Below are 16,381 nucleotides of genomic sequence, written 5' to 3' on the forward strand. Positions count from 1 at the left end.
ACACAAATATAGTCTTGATACCTAAACCAGGGAGAATCAAACAGAAAAAGAAAATTATAGACTAATATCCCTCTAATGAATATTAATTTGAAATTTTAAATAAAACACTAGCAAGGAGATTATAGCAACATATCACAAAGATCATATACTATGACCAGGTGGGATTTATATCAGGAAAGCAGGACTGAATCACTATTAAGATTTAAGCATAACTGTCCATATTAAGAAAAAAGTATATAATTATTCAATAGATGCAGAAAAAGCTTTTGACAAAACACCTATTTCAGTTTAAAACACTAAAAAAGCACAGGAATAAATGGAACTTTCCTTAAAATAAAAAGTACTATCTATCTAAAAACAAGAGCAAGTATTATCTATAATGGGTACAAGCTAGAAACTTTTCCAGTAAGAGCAGGTGAAATATAAGAATACTACTATTCAATATTGTACTAGAAATTCTAGCGATAGCAAAAGAAATAGAAGGAATAAACATAGGTGATAAAGAAACAAAACTATTTTTTTTTGCAGATGATATGATGATTTAATTAGAAAACCCTAGAGAGTCAACTTAAAAACTAACTGAAACACTAACTTCAGCAAAATTACAGGATATAAAATAAACCCACACAAATCATTAGCATTTCTGTATCTAACCAACAAAAGCTTGGGAGTCTATCTTGCCAAGACATACACAGGAACTATATGAACACAACAACAAAATAATTCACATAAATAGAAATCTAAACAATTGGAAAAATAGTAATTATTCATGGATAGGCTTAATAAATTTAATAAAAATGACAATAATACCTAATTTTTTTTTTTTAGTGAGGCAATTGGGGTTAAGTGACTTGCCCAGGGTCACACAGCTAGTAAGTATCAAGTGTCTGAGGCCGGATTTGAACTCAGGTACTCCTGACTCCAGGGCCAGTGCTTAATCCACTGCGCCACCTAGCTGCCCCCAATAATACCTAAATTAATTTACTTATTCAGTGCCATACCAATTAAACTACCAAAGAATTACTTTATAGAGATAGAAAAAAAAAATTGTAAGGGCAGCTAGGTGGTGCAGAGGATAAAGCACTGGCCCTGGATTCAGGAGGACCTGAGTTCAAAGCCGGCCTCAGACACTCGACACTTACTGTGTGACCCTGGGCAAGTCACTTAACCCTCATTGCCCCGCCAAAAAAAGAAAAAGAAAAAGAAAAAATATTGTAAAATTCATCTGAATAAACAAAAGGTCAAGAATATCAAGGGAATCAGTGTAAAAAAAGGAAGTAAAGGGGACTAGCAGTGCCATATAGCAAACTAGTGATTGATTAAATTGATTAAAATACTACAAAGCTGTAATCATTTAGTACTGGTTGAGAAATAGAGAGGTTGATCAGTGGAACAGATTAGATAACCCAATAAACAGAAGCAAATAAGCCCAGTAACCTAGTGTTTGATAAACCCAAAGATCCCAGCTACTGAAATCAAGAATTCACTTTTTTACAAAAACTGCTGGGAAAACTGGAAAGTAGTCTCTGGTAGAAAGTAGGAATAGTCCAGCATGTCATATCATATACCAAGATAAGCTCTAAAAAGGGTACATGATGTAGACACAAAGGTTAATATCATAATCAAATTAGTGGAGCATGAAAGAAATTACCTGTCAGATCTATGGCTATGTGAAAGGTTTATGATTAAACAAGAGATAATGGTTTGCAGGAGCTAAAATGGAAAATATTGGTTACATAAAATTAAAAAGGTTTTCCACAAACAAAATCAATGCAGCTAAAATTAGAAGAAAAGCAGGAAACTGGAAAAACATTTACAGCAAATTTCTTTGATAAAAGTCTCCTTTTTTTAAATATATAAGGAACTGAGTCAAATTAACAAGAATAACAGTCATTCCCCACAATTGATAAGTGGTCAAGAGGGTATGAATAAGCAGTTTTCAGAGGAAGAAATCCAAATTGTCAATAGCCATGTGAAAAAGTATTGTAAATAACTAATAATTAGAGAAATGCGGGGGCAGCTAGGTGGCGCAGTGGATGGAGCACTGGCCCTGGAGTCAGGAGTACCTGAGTTCAAATCCGGCCTCAGACACTTAACACTTACTAGCTGTGTGACCATGGGCAAGTCACTTAACCCCAATTGCCTCACTAAAAAAAAAATAAATAAATAATTAGAGAAATGCACTTTAAAACAACTCTGATTGGGGCAGCTAGGTGGCACAGTAGATAGAGTACGGGCCCTGGAGTCAGGAGAACCTGAGTTCAAAACCGGCCTCAGACACTTAACACTTACTAGCTGCGTGACCCTAGGCAAAGTCACTTAACCCCAATTGCCTCACCAAAAAAAACAACAAAAAAACCCAACCAACTCTGATACACCTACCTCACACTCAGCAGACTACCTAATATGACAGAAAAGGAAAATACTACATATTTTGCACCAAAAATGCACTGTTGGTAAAGCTGTAAAATAGTCCAACCATTCTTTTTCTTTCTTTCTTTTTTGGGAGGGGGGCGGGCAATGAAGGTTAAGTAATTTGCCCAGTATCACACAGTTAGTATCAAGTGTCTGAGGCCGAATTTGAACTCAGGTCCTTCTGAATCCAGGGCCAGTGCTTTATCCACTGCACCACCTAGCTTCTCCCAGTCCAACCATTCTTGAAAAGCAATCTGGAATAAAAAAGGGAAAAGGACCCAACATGTACAAAAATATTTATAATAGCTCTTTTTGTGGTGGCAAAGAATTAGAAATTCGAGGGGATGCCCATCAACTGGGAAATGGCTGAACAATTTGCAGTATATGAATGTAACGGAATACTATTGTGCTATAAGAAATGATGAACAGGCAGATTTCAGAAAAACCTGGAAAGACTTAAGCGGACTGATGCTGAGTGAAGTGAGAAGAACCATGAGAACATTATACAAAGTAACAGCAACACTGTGTGATGATTAGCTGTGACAGATTTGGCTCTTCTCAGCAGTGCAATGATCCAAGACAATTCCAAAAGACTCATGATGGAAAATGCTTTCTAAATCCAGAAAAAGAACTGTGCAATCTGAATGCAGATTGAACCATACTATTTCACTTTTGGGGGTGTTTCCCCTTTTTATACTTTCCTTCCTTTTTATTCTGATTCTTCTTTCACAACATGATTAATGTGGAAATATGTTTAACATTATTGTACATATATAACCTCTATCAGATTGCTTGCTGTCTTGTGGAGAGGGGAGGTAAGGAGAAAAATTTAGAACTCAAAATCTTATCAAAACGAACGCTGAACTAGCTGTGGTAAGAAATTTCCCCTCCCTCTCCCTTTAACTGCTAAGTACTGGCGTACTGGCTGTGTTTTCCTTTAAATTTTTTCGAATGGACCTTTTAAACTCCCTAATTATCCTATTTTTGATTTTAGTCTGTTTAACCAGACAAATGGGAGATAAGATCATGTTAATGCTTTGTTTTTGTGGATTTTCTATTTTTCTTTTTATTTTTGTTAAAAGAGCCAGCAACTTACTCACACAAGGAAATATCTCTCCCTCTCCCAACCATGCTTTTTCAGAGAAACCTGAAGAGATTCCCGCAGCTTTTCCCAGTTCTAACAGTAATTGTTGCTTTAATTTTGCATGCCTGGAGGCAATGACCCACCCTCTAGAAGCTTTTAATCCCTTAGCACCTGGAGGCAAAGTGGGGGAAGAGGAATCCAGGCCTGAGTTCAAAATCAAGTCTGATTCAAATTGCTCTGGTCCCTCCCCTCCTCTCCAGACCCCACCCTCTACTCCTCCTATGGCCAAGCCCATTGCTTCCCCTGCCTGGGAAGTCCAGAGATCTGATGCGCATGCTCAACTTTTTCTACCTGCATTTGCAGCTTCAGGCTCAGCCCTTCCCCGGCCTGGCTGTGCTTTTGAGACAACCTTAGAAAGCCCTTTAAATTCCACATATGCCTGTTTTGTTCATAATTTTGCTAACCTGCTTTTGTCTTTAATTAGTATTCTTATAAAGCATTTGTATGGTGAAAAGACTGACAGACAATATAGAGGGGTTAAAGAAGAAAAACTTAAGCTGAATAAGAATGACAATCAACATAGTTCAAGACTCTGCTTCTTTTGCCATGGAAGGGTATATATTTTACAGAAATGTAGAAGTAAGCAGCAAGGTATTGATATGAGTATTGGGGATTTTAGATATTGGAATCAAGAGTGTTCTGAATTCACTCAGATTATTAATGTCAGTTCAGAGGTTACATAGGATTTCTATGCTATTACATATACATTTTGGAATTAATGGTATAGGTTTATTTTCATAGAGATTTTAATGCTTTTGAGATTGTGTCTTATACTTAGTTTCTAAAACAAGGAGAATATTTGTAAAAGCTTTTTATAGTCATGCGATCAAGTTTATATTTTGTAATACTCTTATTAATATTAAGTTCATATTCATTTAGATTTCCCTAGTTTTAATTTCATTGTCTTTTATTATACCACGTGTATTTTCTTCTATTCATTCATCTATCTAATTTTGAAACATGGTTTTGATTTCATAATACAATGTTAATTCTAGGAGTATTGTGCTCCCATATTCTGAGTTATTTGTTTTTGCTATTTTTTCTCAACTGATTATTTGATCAAACTCTTTAAAGCATTTCCCTGGCAAATTGTTTGCCATGGCAAGTGTAAATTGATTCTAGAAGTATTATTTTTGATAAGCATATTCCAAAAAAAAAAAAAAAAGAGAGGAACATTTGTAAAAGTTGTCTTTGAGATTGTGTTGTGCTTTAACTTGTATTCAAATATGTTCTGATTTTTCACAAAAGTAATTGTATACTAAGTAAAAAAAAAGGGGTATTATTTGAAATTGTTGCATAATTATATATTGTGTTCTGAATCAAGATGTATTCACATTTTTTGCAATCATTTATTATCCTCAATTTTTAAATCCATATGAGATTTTAAATTATGGGAACTTATCATTTAAGACATTAATTGTCTTTATTCTGAGTTATCAGATGCCAGTTGGCCAAGATGCCATCCAATCACAAGAGGAATACATGCAAGAGCAGACACTGAACTGTCACATGAGGGGAGACATGCATGAAGTCAAGGTATGGCCGAGGGAACGGCTTTTGACAAATGTTCAGGTTGGATTCTCTTGGTTTAATATTTTATTCTCTTTTTCCCTACAATATTGTACAGATGGCTGGAAGTATTCATCCCACCCATCTCACTTCTACACCTGGCTTCTATGCTCCCTCCTATATGCCTGATGCCATGGACATCTCAATCCCATGCATCTGATTAAGTCTGACTCAAGTTTCTTCCAATATGTTCGGTGGCATGGACATATATTCCATCCACCTATTTTAAGCCTTGCATACTGTATGGGTAGTACATATTGCTCAAGTGTGGGAATGCTCATATCCCATCATTTCTCTGTTCTTTTATGGTAACCCCCATAATTATCTCAGGTGTCATGATAAATACAGTGTTGAATTTGGCCTTGACACCTGTTACCAATTATATTAGATTTTTTAATTTCTCATAATGGCATGAGGATAATTAGGCAGATGATGCAAAAAGTGATGAAACAAAGATAAAAATTATTTTTAAAAATTAATATCGCAGCAATTGTCTTCTCAATTACTCTCCATAAGGGGGGACTATAATAATATTATAATTTTAAAGAATGGTTCAATTTTTGTTTTATTATATGTTTCATGTGTAACAACTAAGATTCTGAATTCCCTTAGACATGTTTTTGAAAACTTTCATTGTTTGATTTGATTATTGACAAAGCTATTTTAAAGTTGTGTTAAGCTCAATTTTGTAGGAAATTTTCCTGGCTGATTACCAGCATCCACACATCAACCCCTGAAAAGACTTCCATTCCACGACTACACCTAGAGGACATCTGAGAAAAGACTTTCAGAGACTTTAAATGAACAGTTTTGATTTGTTGTTTTTGTTGTTTTTTTTCTCTTTCTGTTATAATATACACCATCTGTTACATGTATTCTCTGCAGAGGCCCTCCCTTTGCAAGACTAATGTCAAAGCGTCGGTTCATGAGGACAAAAAAAAAATCGCCCCTCTGGACAAAACTTTCCTCTCTTCCTTTTCTATATTGTTGTTCACATATTATTAGTTAGCAATAGTTATTATATTGTTTTTACTGTTCCGTCAAGGAAACATTTTGTTTCTTGAGGAACAACAGGGGGGACTGTAACGATTGGAATAACGCCACCTGCTGGATACTTACTGTAGAAGAGTTCTGCCCATGAAGCGAAGGTCTTTGAGGGCAAGACCAGGAGTCTTTTCTTTGGCGGGAGGAAATGACGCGGACTAGTGGGAGGAGGAAGGAAGAGACTGGCGCTGACTCTGGGGCTCTTTCCTCTGGACTCTGGCGGAGAAGGGAGCTAGAAATGCGCTCTCCCTTTAATAGATAGGAATCTAGACCTTTCTCTCTCTCTTTACCAAATTCTTATTCTCCTTAATAAATGCTTAAAAGTCTAACTCTTGCTAAAGTTTATAATTTATTGGCGACCACTCATTAGATATTTTAGACAGTTTAGCTAGATTTTTAACCCTTAACACTGCCCTGCAAAAAAAACCCAACTAAAAACCAAAACCAAAACAACAACAACAAAAAACGAATGCTAAAAGCTGTCTTTACATGTAACTAGAGAAAAAAATAAAATTCTAAGATTGAAAAGAAAAGCAATTTGGAATAATGCCCCCAAACCTAATAAACTATACATATTCTTTGATTCAGTAATACCACTACTGGGGTCTACATCCCAAAGAGATCAAAGAAAGAGGAAAATAACCCATATGTGTGTGTGTGTGTGTGTGTGTGTGTGTGTGTGTGTGTGTGTGTGTATGTGTGTGTATATATATATATGTGTGTTTTTGTTTGGTAGGTTTTTGTTGTAGCATAGAATTAGAACTGAGGGATGCCCATCAATTGGAAAATGGCTGAAAAAGTTATGGTATGTGAATACAATGGGAAATTATTATGCTATAAGAAATAATGGGGGCAGCTAGGTGGCGGAGTGGATAGAGCACCGGCCATGGAGTCAGGAGTACCTGAGTTCGAATCCGGCCTCAGACACTTAACACACACTTACTAGCTGTGTGACCCTGGGCAAGTCACTTAACCCCAATTGCCTCACTAAAAAAAAAAAAAGAAAGAAATAATGAAGGAGATGGTTTCAGGAGAAACTTAGGAAGACTTGAGTGAAGGGAGTAGAAATATGGGGTAAAAATGTAAACAGTAACAACAATATTGCATAGATAATCAACTTTGAAACACCTCTAACTCTGGTCAACCACCAAAAGACAAAACACAATTCCAAAGATTCAAGATGAAACATGCTATTCATCTGCAGATAGAGAAGTGATGGACTATGAGTGTAGACAGAAGCATATTTTCTTCAATTTCATTCTTTTTCTTCCTTTTTGGGGGAGGAGGAAATGGCCATGGATAAGAGAGAAATTTGTTTTGCATGTCTATACATATTTATAAGGGTTTTTATTTTCTTGCCTTATCAATGGGTGGGAAAGGGGAAGAGAAAGGAAAAGAATCTAGAATAAAAAATAAAACTGAATTTTTAAAAAAGAACAATAATAAAACATTAAAAATAAAAGTATGGTTCAATTTCCCAAATGCATTTTAGCCTATTTTTTTCTTCCTATTTCAATATGGGCCTAGCTTATTGACCCTCTCTAGTACCTGCTCAAGACATAAGTCCTGGTGGCTAACTCAGTTATCTATTCAAATTCATTTTGAGCTCTGGACAATACATTTTTCTCCCAATCTCCTAAAGAATTATAGCTCTCATTGAGAAGACCCCATAGTATCCCAGTGTTTAATGTAACTGGTACATCATCAGAAAACCAGTTATTTATAGAATTTCCCTGTCAAGAGGGAATATTATTATTTGAAATTTGTATAGGATATCCTCCCTGAAACAGGTGAATAGCTTTGGTGAGCTTGTTTCCTTGTTTGATGCCTTGCTGAATGTGTTGATACTCAGCAAATCATTGAACAAGGTTATCTCTGTGGTCACATCTGTCATTAAATGATATAATTTTGATATTACATATGTGAGAAATTTCATTAGAGGGGTACCTTTACATTTTATGACCAAAACATTTCATATTCCTTCATTTTTATAAAAATAAGCAGTGGAATAGTATATTCTCTATACTTTCCAGTCAAGTTTGTGTGAAGACAATCTACTCTAGAGAAAAGTCTGCAAAATGGTCTACCCATTGCCTCTATCAATGTATGCATGCATAGATCACTCTCATGAAGATTTTATAGAGGAAAAAAAAAGTGTGAATTTGGATTGGCACGTGTGGATGTCTCCTCAACATTTTGGGGGTAATCATACTATCAATTTTTTCCATTCTTTTGGAATCTTCCTTTCTTTGTGATATTTTGAAAACTGATCCTTGAACACTTAAAAAACTATATATTATCAGCTAACTGGTGCAGTGGATAGAGCACCAGGCCTGGAGTCAGGGAGACCTGAGTTTAAATCCAGCCTCAGACTCTTACTAGCTGTGTGACTCTGGGCAAGTCACTTAACCCTGTTTACCTCAGTTTCCTCATCTGGAAAATGAACTGGAGAAGGAAATGGCAAACCCCTTCAGTGTCTCTGCTAGAAAACCCCAAATGGGGTCATGAAACACAACTGAAATGATGGAACAACAATAGTACACTGTGTGTTTTTCTGTATATATTTGGTCAGTTCTCAGAGAGTCACTCCCCCAGATGTTATCTTAAATGTCACTGTCATATTTCATTATATAGGTGTCCCAACAGTCATATTGCAGTTTTAAGCCCTAACAGCTATGGTAGTGTGGTGTCTAAATGTGATAATTCTACTATGTTGATGAGAATAATATGCTAAAGAAATTCTCAGGTGCAGCCAGGTGGCTCAGTGATTAAAGCACTGGCCCTGGATTCAGGAGGATCTGAGTTCAAATCTGACCTCAGACACTTGACATTTACTAGCTATGTGACTCTGGGTAACCCTCATTGCCCCACCAAAAAAAAAAGAAGAAGAAGAAAGAAGTATCCCAAGAAATTCTCAGACATTTTTTCATTTCATATCTATTTGCTATCACACCACGAAGTGTCATTTACAAATGTTCTCTGGGGGGCAGCTAGGTGGCGCAGTGGATAAAACACTGATCCTGGATTCAGGAGTACCTGAGTTCAAATCCGGCCTCAGACACTTGACACTTACTAGCTGTGTGACCCTGGGCAAGTCACTTAACTCCCACTGCCCCGCAAAAAACAAAAAAATACAAATGTTCTCTGATACTTAAAGCTTAGTTCAGAATGACTCCCACATGCCTTCAGGTTCATTTCTCTCCATTCTGGGAGGCCACAGTGCTTAGGATCATAAACTAGAGTGTGTCCAAAAGAGGGCAATCCGGAGAGTTGAAGGGCTTTGCATTCCTGCTAAAGGAAGTTTAGTGAAGGAAGTGAGGATGTCTAGCCTAGAGGGACACAAGAACTGTCATCAAGTGCCAGCACAGCTGTCACATAGAAGACTTGTTCTGTTTGACGGTAGAGGACAGAACCAGGAATAGCAGGGAAGTTGTGCAGAGGCAAATTTAGGTTTGATGTTAGGGAAAAAATTCCTTGCAATGAGAGCTGTCCAAAAATTGAGCTTCCGTGAGAAATGATGGGTTACTTGTCATTGGAAGTCTTAAAGTGGAGGCTAAAATGACTGGCTCACTTGTCAGGATTGTTATAATGGGGACCCTTTTCAGTTATGGGCTGAACTAGATGGCTGCTGAGGAGCTTTCCAATTCTCAAATTCTGTGATTCATACTTTTCAGCTCTTTTATTCATTCAACACCTCTCTGACAAGAGAGCCATTGAAGGATGTTTAGTGGCAATTTCTCTGTTTTCTAGTTTTGTCTACAGTGATAATGTCAGTAGAGTTGTGATTTAGTTCCTGTATGCTTATCTTTTGTCCAATGGTCACAGAGTCCATTTAGAGTAGTAAGGATTAATGTTTGCAGAAGGTCTAAAAACACATTTTTAACATGTTTTACTTCCTTATCTAGTACTCCATCAAAATAACTGCAGAAGGGACAGGGAGCCATGCAGCACAGGAGGGGGTGGGGTGTATTTTACATTTTATATTTCATGGATTGTCATAGGACCCCCTCATGCCCAAAACTGGTCACACAATAGTCAACTTTCTGGTGATAAGCCTCTCTACACTTGGCTCCTTGGACAGCAGACACAATCCCTGCTGAGACAATACCGAAAGCTTTTCCAGTTCAGCTTAGTATTGTTAGTAAGAGTCTAGCTGAAGTTTAAACTTTACTTGCATAGGTTTTGAGAATATCCTGGTTACCTCCATGTCACAAGGACATATCCAATGTAGTCAACGTCTATATGATTACTATCACATATAGGATTTTTAATCTTCTTGGCCCTGTACAAAGATATACCTTCATTTCTTCAAGTCTTCCCTTTCTTTCTGCCACTAAAGTCATCATTCTCTTTGGAAAGGTCATTTATATTCCGCAGTAGATTAACACCCAAATACTTTTTTTTTTGGCTACTATTTATTTATTTTTGCGGGACAATGAGGGTTAAGTGACTTGCCCAGGGTCACACAGCTAGTAAGTGTCAAGTGTTTGAGGCTGGATTTGAACTCAGGTCCTCCCGAATCCAGGGCCGGTGCCTTATCTACTGCACCACCTAGCTGCCCCCCTTTGCTACTATTTATAAACAGGACCTATATTTTCAATTTCTCTTTTAGCTGTTATTGCATTGGTGGTGGCAGTGCAAATTGGTGCAATCTTTCTCAAAAGCAATGTGGCAAAATGTCATAAGAGCTATGAAATTGGTCATACCCTTTGACCTTGTAATTTCACTGCTAAGACTATATACCAAATATGTAAAAAAGAAATATTTAAAAAGAAAAAAATCTATTTGTATAAAGTTGTTAATAGATATCAGTCAAGAAGCAAACACTCACCAGACCTTTAGTCTTTCCCCATCTAAGGGGAGATAATTTACTCAATACTAGAACCACCCTGGGACAGACCTGACTTGGTCACTAGAGGGTGAATAAATCTAAACAGTAGTGCCACCCAGTTCTGCCCCCATCCCACACTCCCCCACCTTTATAACCAGGCAAGTCTTAGGACTTTGACCAGAAGGCAGACCACCATGTATATGTATCTGCCTTGCCATAGCTAATTTACTAGGTCCTCATCTCTTCTGTCTGTACATGTTTTCTTAGTGATGTCATCAGTTCCCTTGGATTCAGCTATCACTTCCACACAGATGATTCCTAGATCTGTATTATCCAGCCTCAGTCTCTCCTGAATTCCAGTCCCTCATCACCAACTGCCCACTGGGCATCTCCAACTAGTTGTCTTATAGGCACCTGTAATTTAACATGTCCAAAACAGAACTCATTATTTTTCTCCCCTAATGTCCCCTTCTCCCATATTTTTATGATTTTGGCCAAAGGACTTTCATTCTTCTAGTCACCCAGGTTTGCAACCTTGGAGTCAACCTCAACTCTTTCCTTTCCCTCTCATTTGTTAAATTTTGTTGATTCTATCTCTCAAATTCATCCCTTCTTCATTAAAACAGCTTTGATTCACGCCTTTATTTTCCTCTTGTTTAAGCAATATTACAATAACCTCTTTTTTTTTTTTTTAGTGAGGCAATTTGGGGTTAAGTGACTTGCCCAGGGTCACACAGCTAGTAAGTGTTAAGTGTCTGAGGCCGGACTTGAACTCAGGTACTCCTGACTCCAGGACCGGTGCTCTATTCACTGTGCCACCTAGCTGCCCCACAATAACTTCTTAAAGAGTCTCTCCACTAAAAAGTTCCCTCTTGCCTCTAGAATAACACATATTTTTATTTAGTTTCTAAGACCCTTCTCCTCCAGGCCTGGCTCCTCCAGCCTACCTCTATAGGTTTATTACACATTACAATTTCTTTCCTTCACAAACTCTATGATCCAGGCTGGTCTGTTTGGTATCTCCTGAACACAACATTCCATTGTCCATCTCTAAGCCTTTGTACAGGTTGTCCCCATTCATGGATGAAATGTATTCCCTCACCTTGCTTCTTCTGGGAATTACTAGCTCCCTTCAAATATTCAGCTCAGCTGTTACTTCCTAAAGAGAGTGTATGCTAATCCTCCCACACCTTCCCCACTTCAACTGCTAGTTCTTCCAACCCCCAGGAAATTATTCTTATAGTTCATTTCCTAAGCAGTTTATTTCCTCTCACAGCACATGAACTTCTTAAGTGCCAGGACGGTTTCAGTTTCGCCTTTGTATTTCCAGTGCTTAATACCCACTGCCTTGTCTAATTAGGTTCTTTTTTTTTTTTTTTTTTTTTTGGTGAGGCAATTGCAGTTAAGTGACTTGCCCAGGGTCACACAGCTACTAAGTGTTAAGTGTTTGAGGCTGGATTTGAACTCAGGTCCTTCTGAATCCAGGGCTGGTGCTCCATCCATTGCGCCACCCAGCTGCTCCTAATCAGGTTCTTAATAAATACTTCCTGAATGAATGGTTATGATGGTTAGAATAGAAACAAACTGGAATTAATGTTAATGCTTGATGGCTAAAGAATGACTGAGCAGACTGACATAACTGTGATACAAGAGACTACTACAACTGCCATAACAATTAAAAAATAGAAAGACCCATACTGCAATTAGAGTGAAATCCATATGAAATCATGAAACTATATTTGGGATCAGATGAGCATAAGCACAGGGAGAGGTTACATTATGACTTGCTCTTAATGTTTTAAATATGTTTATTTTTAATAAATCAATAAAGCATTTATTAAGAGCCTACCATGTGTCAGAAACCATGCAAGGCACTGGAAATACAAAGAAAAAGTTAAATATATGAACTTAAGAATTACACATTGCCCTCAATATAAGCAAAACAATACACACACACTGTGTGTGCCATATGACTAAACTAGCCCACATACCCTCAGTTACTGCACATGCCAGCTAAAAGCCAAGTTCATCTTTCCACATCCCTCTGCATCAACATTTTGCCCCAAAAGTCAGAGAACTGACTGGCTACAGGCATAATCTTGTGCTAATGTCCATCCAGAATTAGAAATCTGAGGGGCAGGTAGGTGGCACAATGGATGGAGCACCAGCCCTGGATTCAGGAGGAACTGAGTTTAAATCCGGACTCAGACACTTTACACTTACTAGCCGTGTGACCCTGGGCAAGTCACTTAACCTCAAGTGCCTCATCCAAAAAAAAAAAAATTAGAAATCTGAGAACCCTGCATGGACAGAACCTAGAGGTGCTGTCACATGCTCCCATCACAGGTAAAGGCCCATTAAAGAACATTTTAATTAAGTGGCAGCTGCAGAAAAACCATGGGACAGTGACTTCTCTTTTTCTACTGTGCACGATATGTTCCATCTTGCTATTTTACTAGCCCATGCCTCAGTTCTTCAGGCCCAAATGGGCTGTTTCTATTATTTATATTGCCACCTACTTTGCTAGGTAATATAATGTTAGGACCAAGTAACAAGGAATACCAAAAAGCCCAGTTTCTCAGCTGAGCCTTGTAGGAATCAGTGTAGCAGGATACTAAATGGAATCTGAATAAAAGAGAGCCATTCTAAGGAATCCAGTCAAACTAATCGATCTTAAAATCCATACCAGGCCACACAAAATTCCCCTCCCCCAGCCCACCACGCATGATTTCTTTACTGTCATCTACCTATACATAGCAGTGAAAATAGAGGATTTGTTTAAGGTTGAACCATGCCTAAAAACTTTCCCATGCTCAGCCCCCCCACCAAGGCCTCTGCCCAATCCCAAGACCTTACTCATTTAACACAATGATCTCCAGCTCTAGGTCTCCCTTGTCTTTCACCACCTGGTTGTAGCGGCTCCTCCAGGATTCCAGGGTAGAGAGGGCTTCAGCAACATACAGATCCTGGGGACACCAGGAAAGGACAAAACAGACTCATCAGCCCAAAGCATAAGAGAGCCTGGCCTTGGCACAAAGGTCAGAGGGCAAAAGTGATCTCTCATGCAGGGCCTTCAGTTTTTCAATCTAGCAGAGTAAAACTATGAGGCCAGGCCCAATATCTATAATCCATCATTTTGAAAAACCAAAAAAAAAAAAAAGTAGATGATGATGTCAGACCCTAAAACCTGAAACTACCTAAAAGCAGAGAAAATATTGCTCCCAAATTGCAAGTAACCACACTACTAATTAAGCTTATAAAGCCTTTCTTACACAGCATCCTGAACCACAGGAATTTATGCAGCTTTCTTACAAAAAGCTCAAAAGTTGATAACCACTTTTATCATTACCATCTTGGAAAGGGGCAGGGAGAGTTGAACAGATTACAAATGGGAATGCTGAGATGCAAAGGCATCTAGTAATCTTTTTTTTCCTTTTTTTAAAAAGTGAGGCAATTGGGGTTAAGTGATTTGCCCAGGGTCACACAGCTAGTAAGTGCTAAGTGTCTGAGGCCAGATTTGAACTCAGGTCCTCCTGAATCCAGGGCCGGTGCTCTATCCACTGTGCCACCTAACTGCCCGGCATCTAGTAATCTGCTGAAGTTTTGGCTCCCTTAAAAGCCCCTTCTTTCAAAGTCTTAGGGTCATTACAGACAGTAACCACGTTGGGATAAGAACCTAAGGTGGATAAATCAATAGCCTGTGGCTCCTTCTGTTGGACAACACTATTTCAGAAGCCTCAGGTATCCTTTTTAATCTTCCCAAGGCACCTTCTCAGTGTCGACTATTGTACTTTGACTACCCTACAGTTATCCTGTTTTATGAACCATCCCTAATTACCTTCTTGGAAGGGAACCTTTATCCACCCTAAGCCCAGTGTGACTGGATCTATCAACCTAACACAACAGACTGCCCTCCTTTGGAGGCCAACAGGGAGCAAGCTGTCCTCCCCAGGGTCAGAACTGGATTTGAGGCTGGGCAGGACAATGGCTAAAGCACTGTCTCTAAGTAAAGAGGCCAGTGTTGGCCTGCTACCTCGGAGTCTGACTGGCTGCTGGGTGACATTAGGGATACATTGCTTAGCCTCTGAGTCAGAGTTTCCTCATCTGTAAAACTGGCACTATTACCTCTCTCAAAGCACTGTGAGAAGGTGCCCCTGGTATGGATGTGAGTTATCTTCAGTCAGCCCTCCCCTGGCTCAGTTACCTTGTCTGCAAGCTGGACGTGCAGTTGTTCAGCATACTCTTCACTCCGCTCTGCCCTTTCCTGCTGTGCTCGGATAGCTTTCTTCAAGGCTTCTTTGTCCCGGTCTCCCTTCTGCTTGAGGTCCTTCAGCTGCTCCATGATGGCCTCCATTTCAGCCTTATGCTGTGAACCACTGCGCTCCAAATTCTGGGGACAGGAGTGAAGAATGAGGTTCGGTGAGCGCTAAGGCTCAATGTTCTTGTTGTAGGAACAACTGCTTATCACTCTTCCCAAAGGGGTTTTATACTTTACATTTCTTTCAGTTCCCCAGAATGCTATGAAATGCTCTGTGACCACTAGATGGTGGAGAGGGAAGAGGGCTAATCAGAAGGGAGGTTGCTATCATGAATCTTCGTCATTTATTGTATTATCCAGTGGTCCTTGAGGTGTGATCAACTCCTCTCAAAATTCCCTGTCAGGGAAAACTTACCTGCTTCCTTTTATCAGATAAGAATGATATAACCCAGCATGTTCCACATTCAGCCTTTCCTATAAGGAAGCTCAGGGCTACATTCAATACTCAAATGCTGCAAAGAATTTATCTTAGGACCCTAACACCAACTACTGTCTGCTTCCTTTACTGGGATACTGCTTTGTTTTCATTTTAATTTGGTTCCTCCATCCACTAAAGTTCTACTCTAATTCCTTACCATGATGTGGAAGGAACTGGATTCTCAAACTCTACAAGTAGACCATGCCAAGCTGGGAAGGCTTTCAGTATGGGCCCAGTGCCAGCCTGTACTTATGGTGTACCAGGACTAGCATAGCTAACTTTAGAAAGGCCCACTGCCAAGTTAGCAAAGTGATTAATTTTTTCTGCTACAACGACTTTCAAAGACCACATTAGTGGCAGAAGGGCGACAAACTGCAACGGTAGAGGGTGTACACACTAAAGAAACCATAGATCCTTGAATTAATGAAATAAGTTTATTTGAAACTACATAGTATGTTTATTTTTTAATTTTTAAATTTTTTTTGGTGAGGCAATTGGGGTTAAGTGACTTGCTTAGGGTCACACAGCTAGTAAGTGTTAAATGTCTGAGGCCGGATTTGAACTCAGGTCCTCCTGAATCCAGGGCCGGTGCTCTATCCACTCCGCCACCTAGCCGCCCCGTACGTTTGTTTTTTAAAACTA

The 16,381-nt window shown here is 38.8% G+C and overlaps 1 protein-coding gene across 10 annotated transcripts in view; it reads right to left on the reverse strand.

The window, feature by feature from the left end:
- The window catches only part of ODF2 (outer dense fiber of sperm tails 2), a 41,534-nt gene that overhangs the window by 12,628 nt on the left and 12,525 nt on the right, over nt 1-16,381 (reverse strand). For all 10 annotated transcript variants that reach the window (XM_043985979.1, XM_043985986.1, XM_043985985.1 and 7 more), the window contains 2 exons: nt 15,208-15,393; nt 13,860-13,969 (listed from right to left, as the gene is read on the reverse strand). In XM_043985979.1, coding sequence (XP_043841914.1) covers nt 13,860-13,969; nt 15,208-15,393 — 296 coding nt within the window. The remainder of the gene's footprint in view (nt 1-13,859; nt 13,970-15,207; nt 15,394-16,381) is intronic.

This window comes from Dromiciops gliroides, chromosome 2 (genome assembly GCF_019393635.1).
Source record: "Dromiciops gliroides isolate mDroGli1 chromosome 2, mDroGli1.pri, whole genome shotgun sequence".
NCBI classification, from domain to species: Eukaryota; Metazoa; Chordata; class Mammalia; order Microbiotheria; family Microbiotheriidae; genus Dromiciops; species Dromiciops gliroides.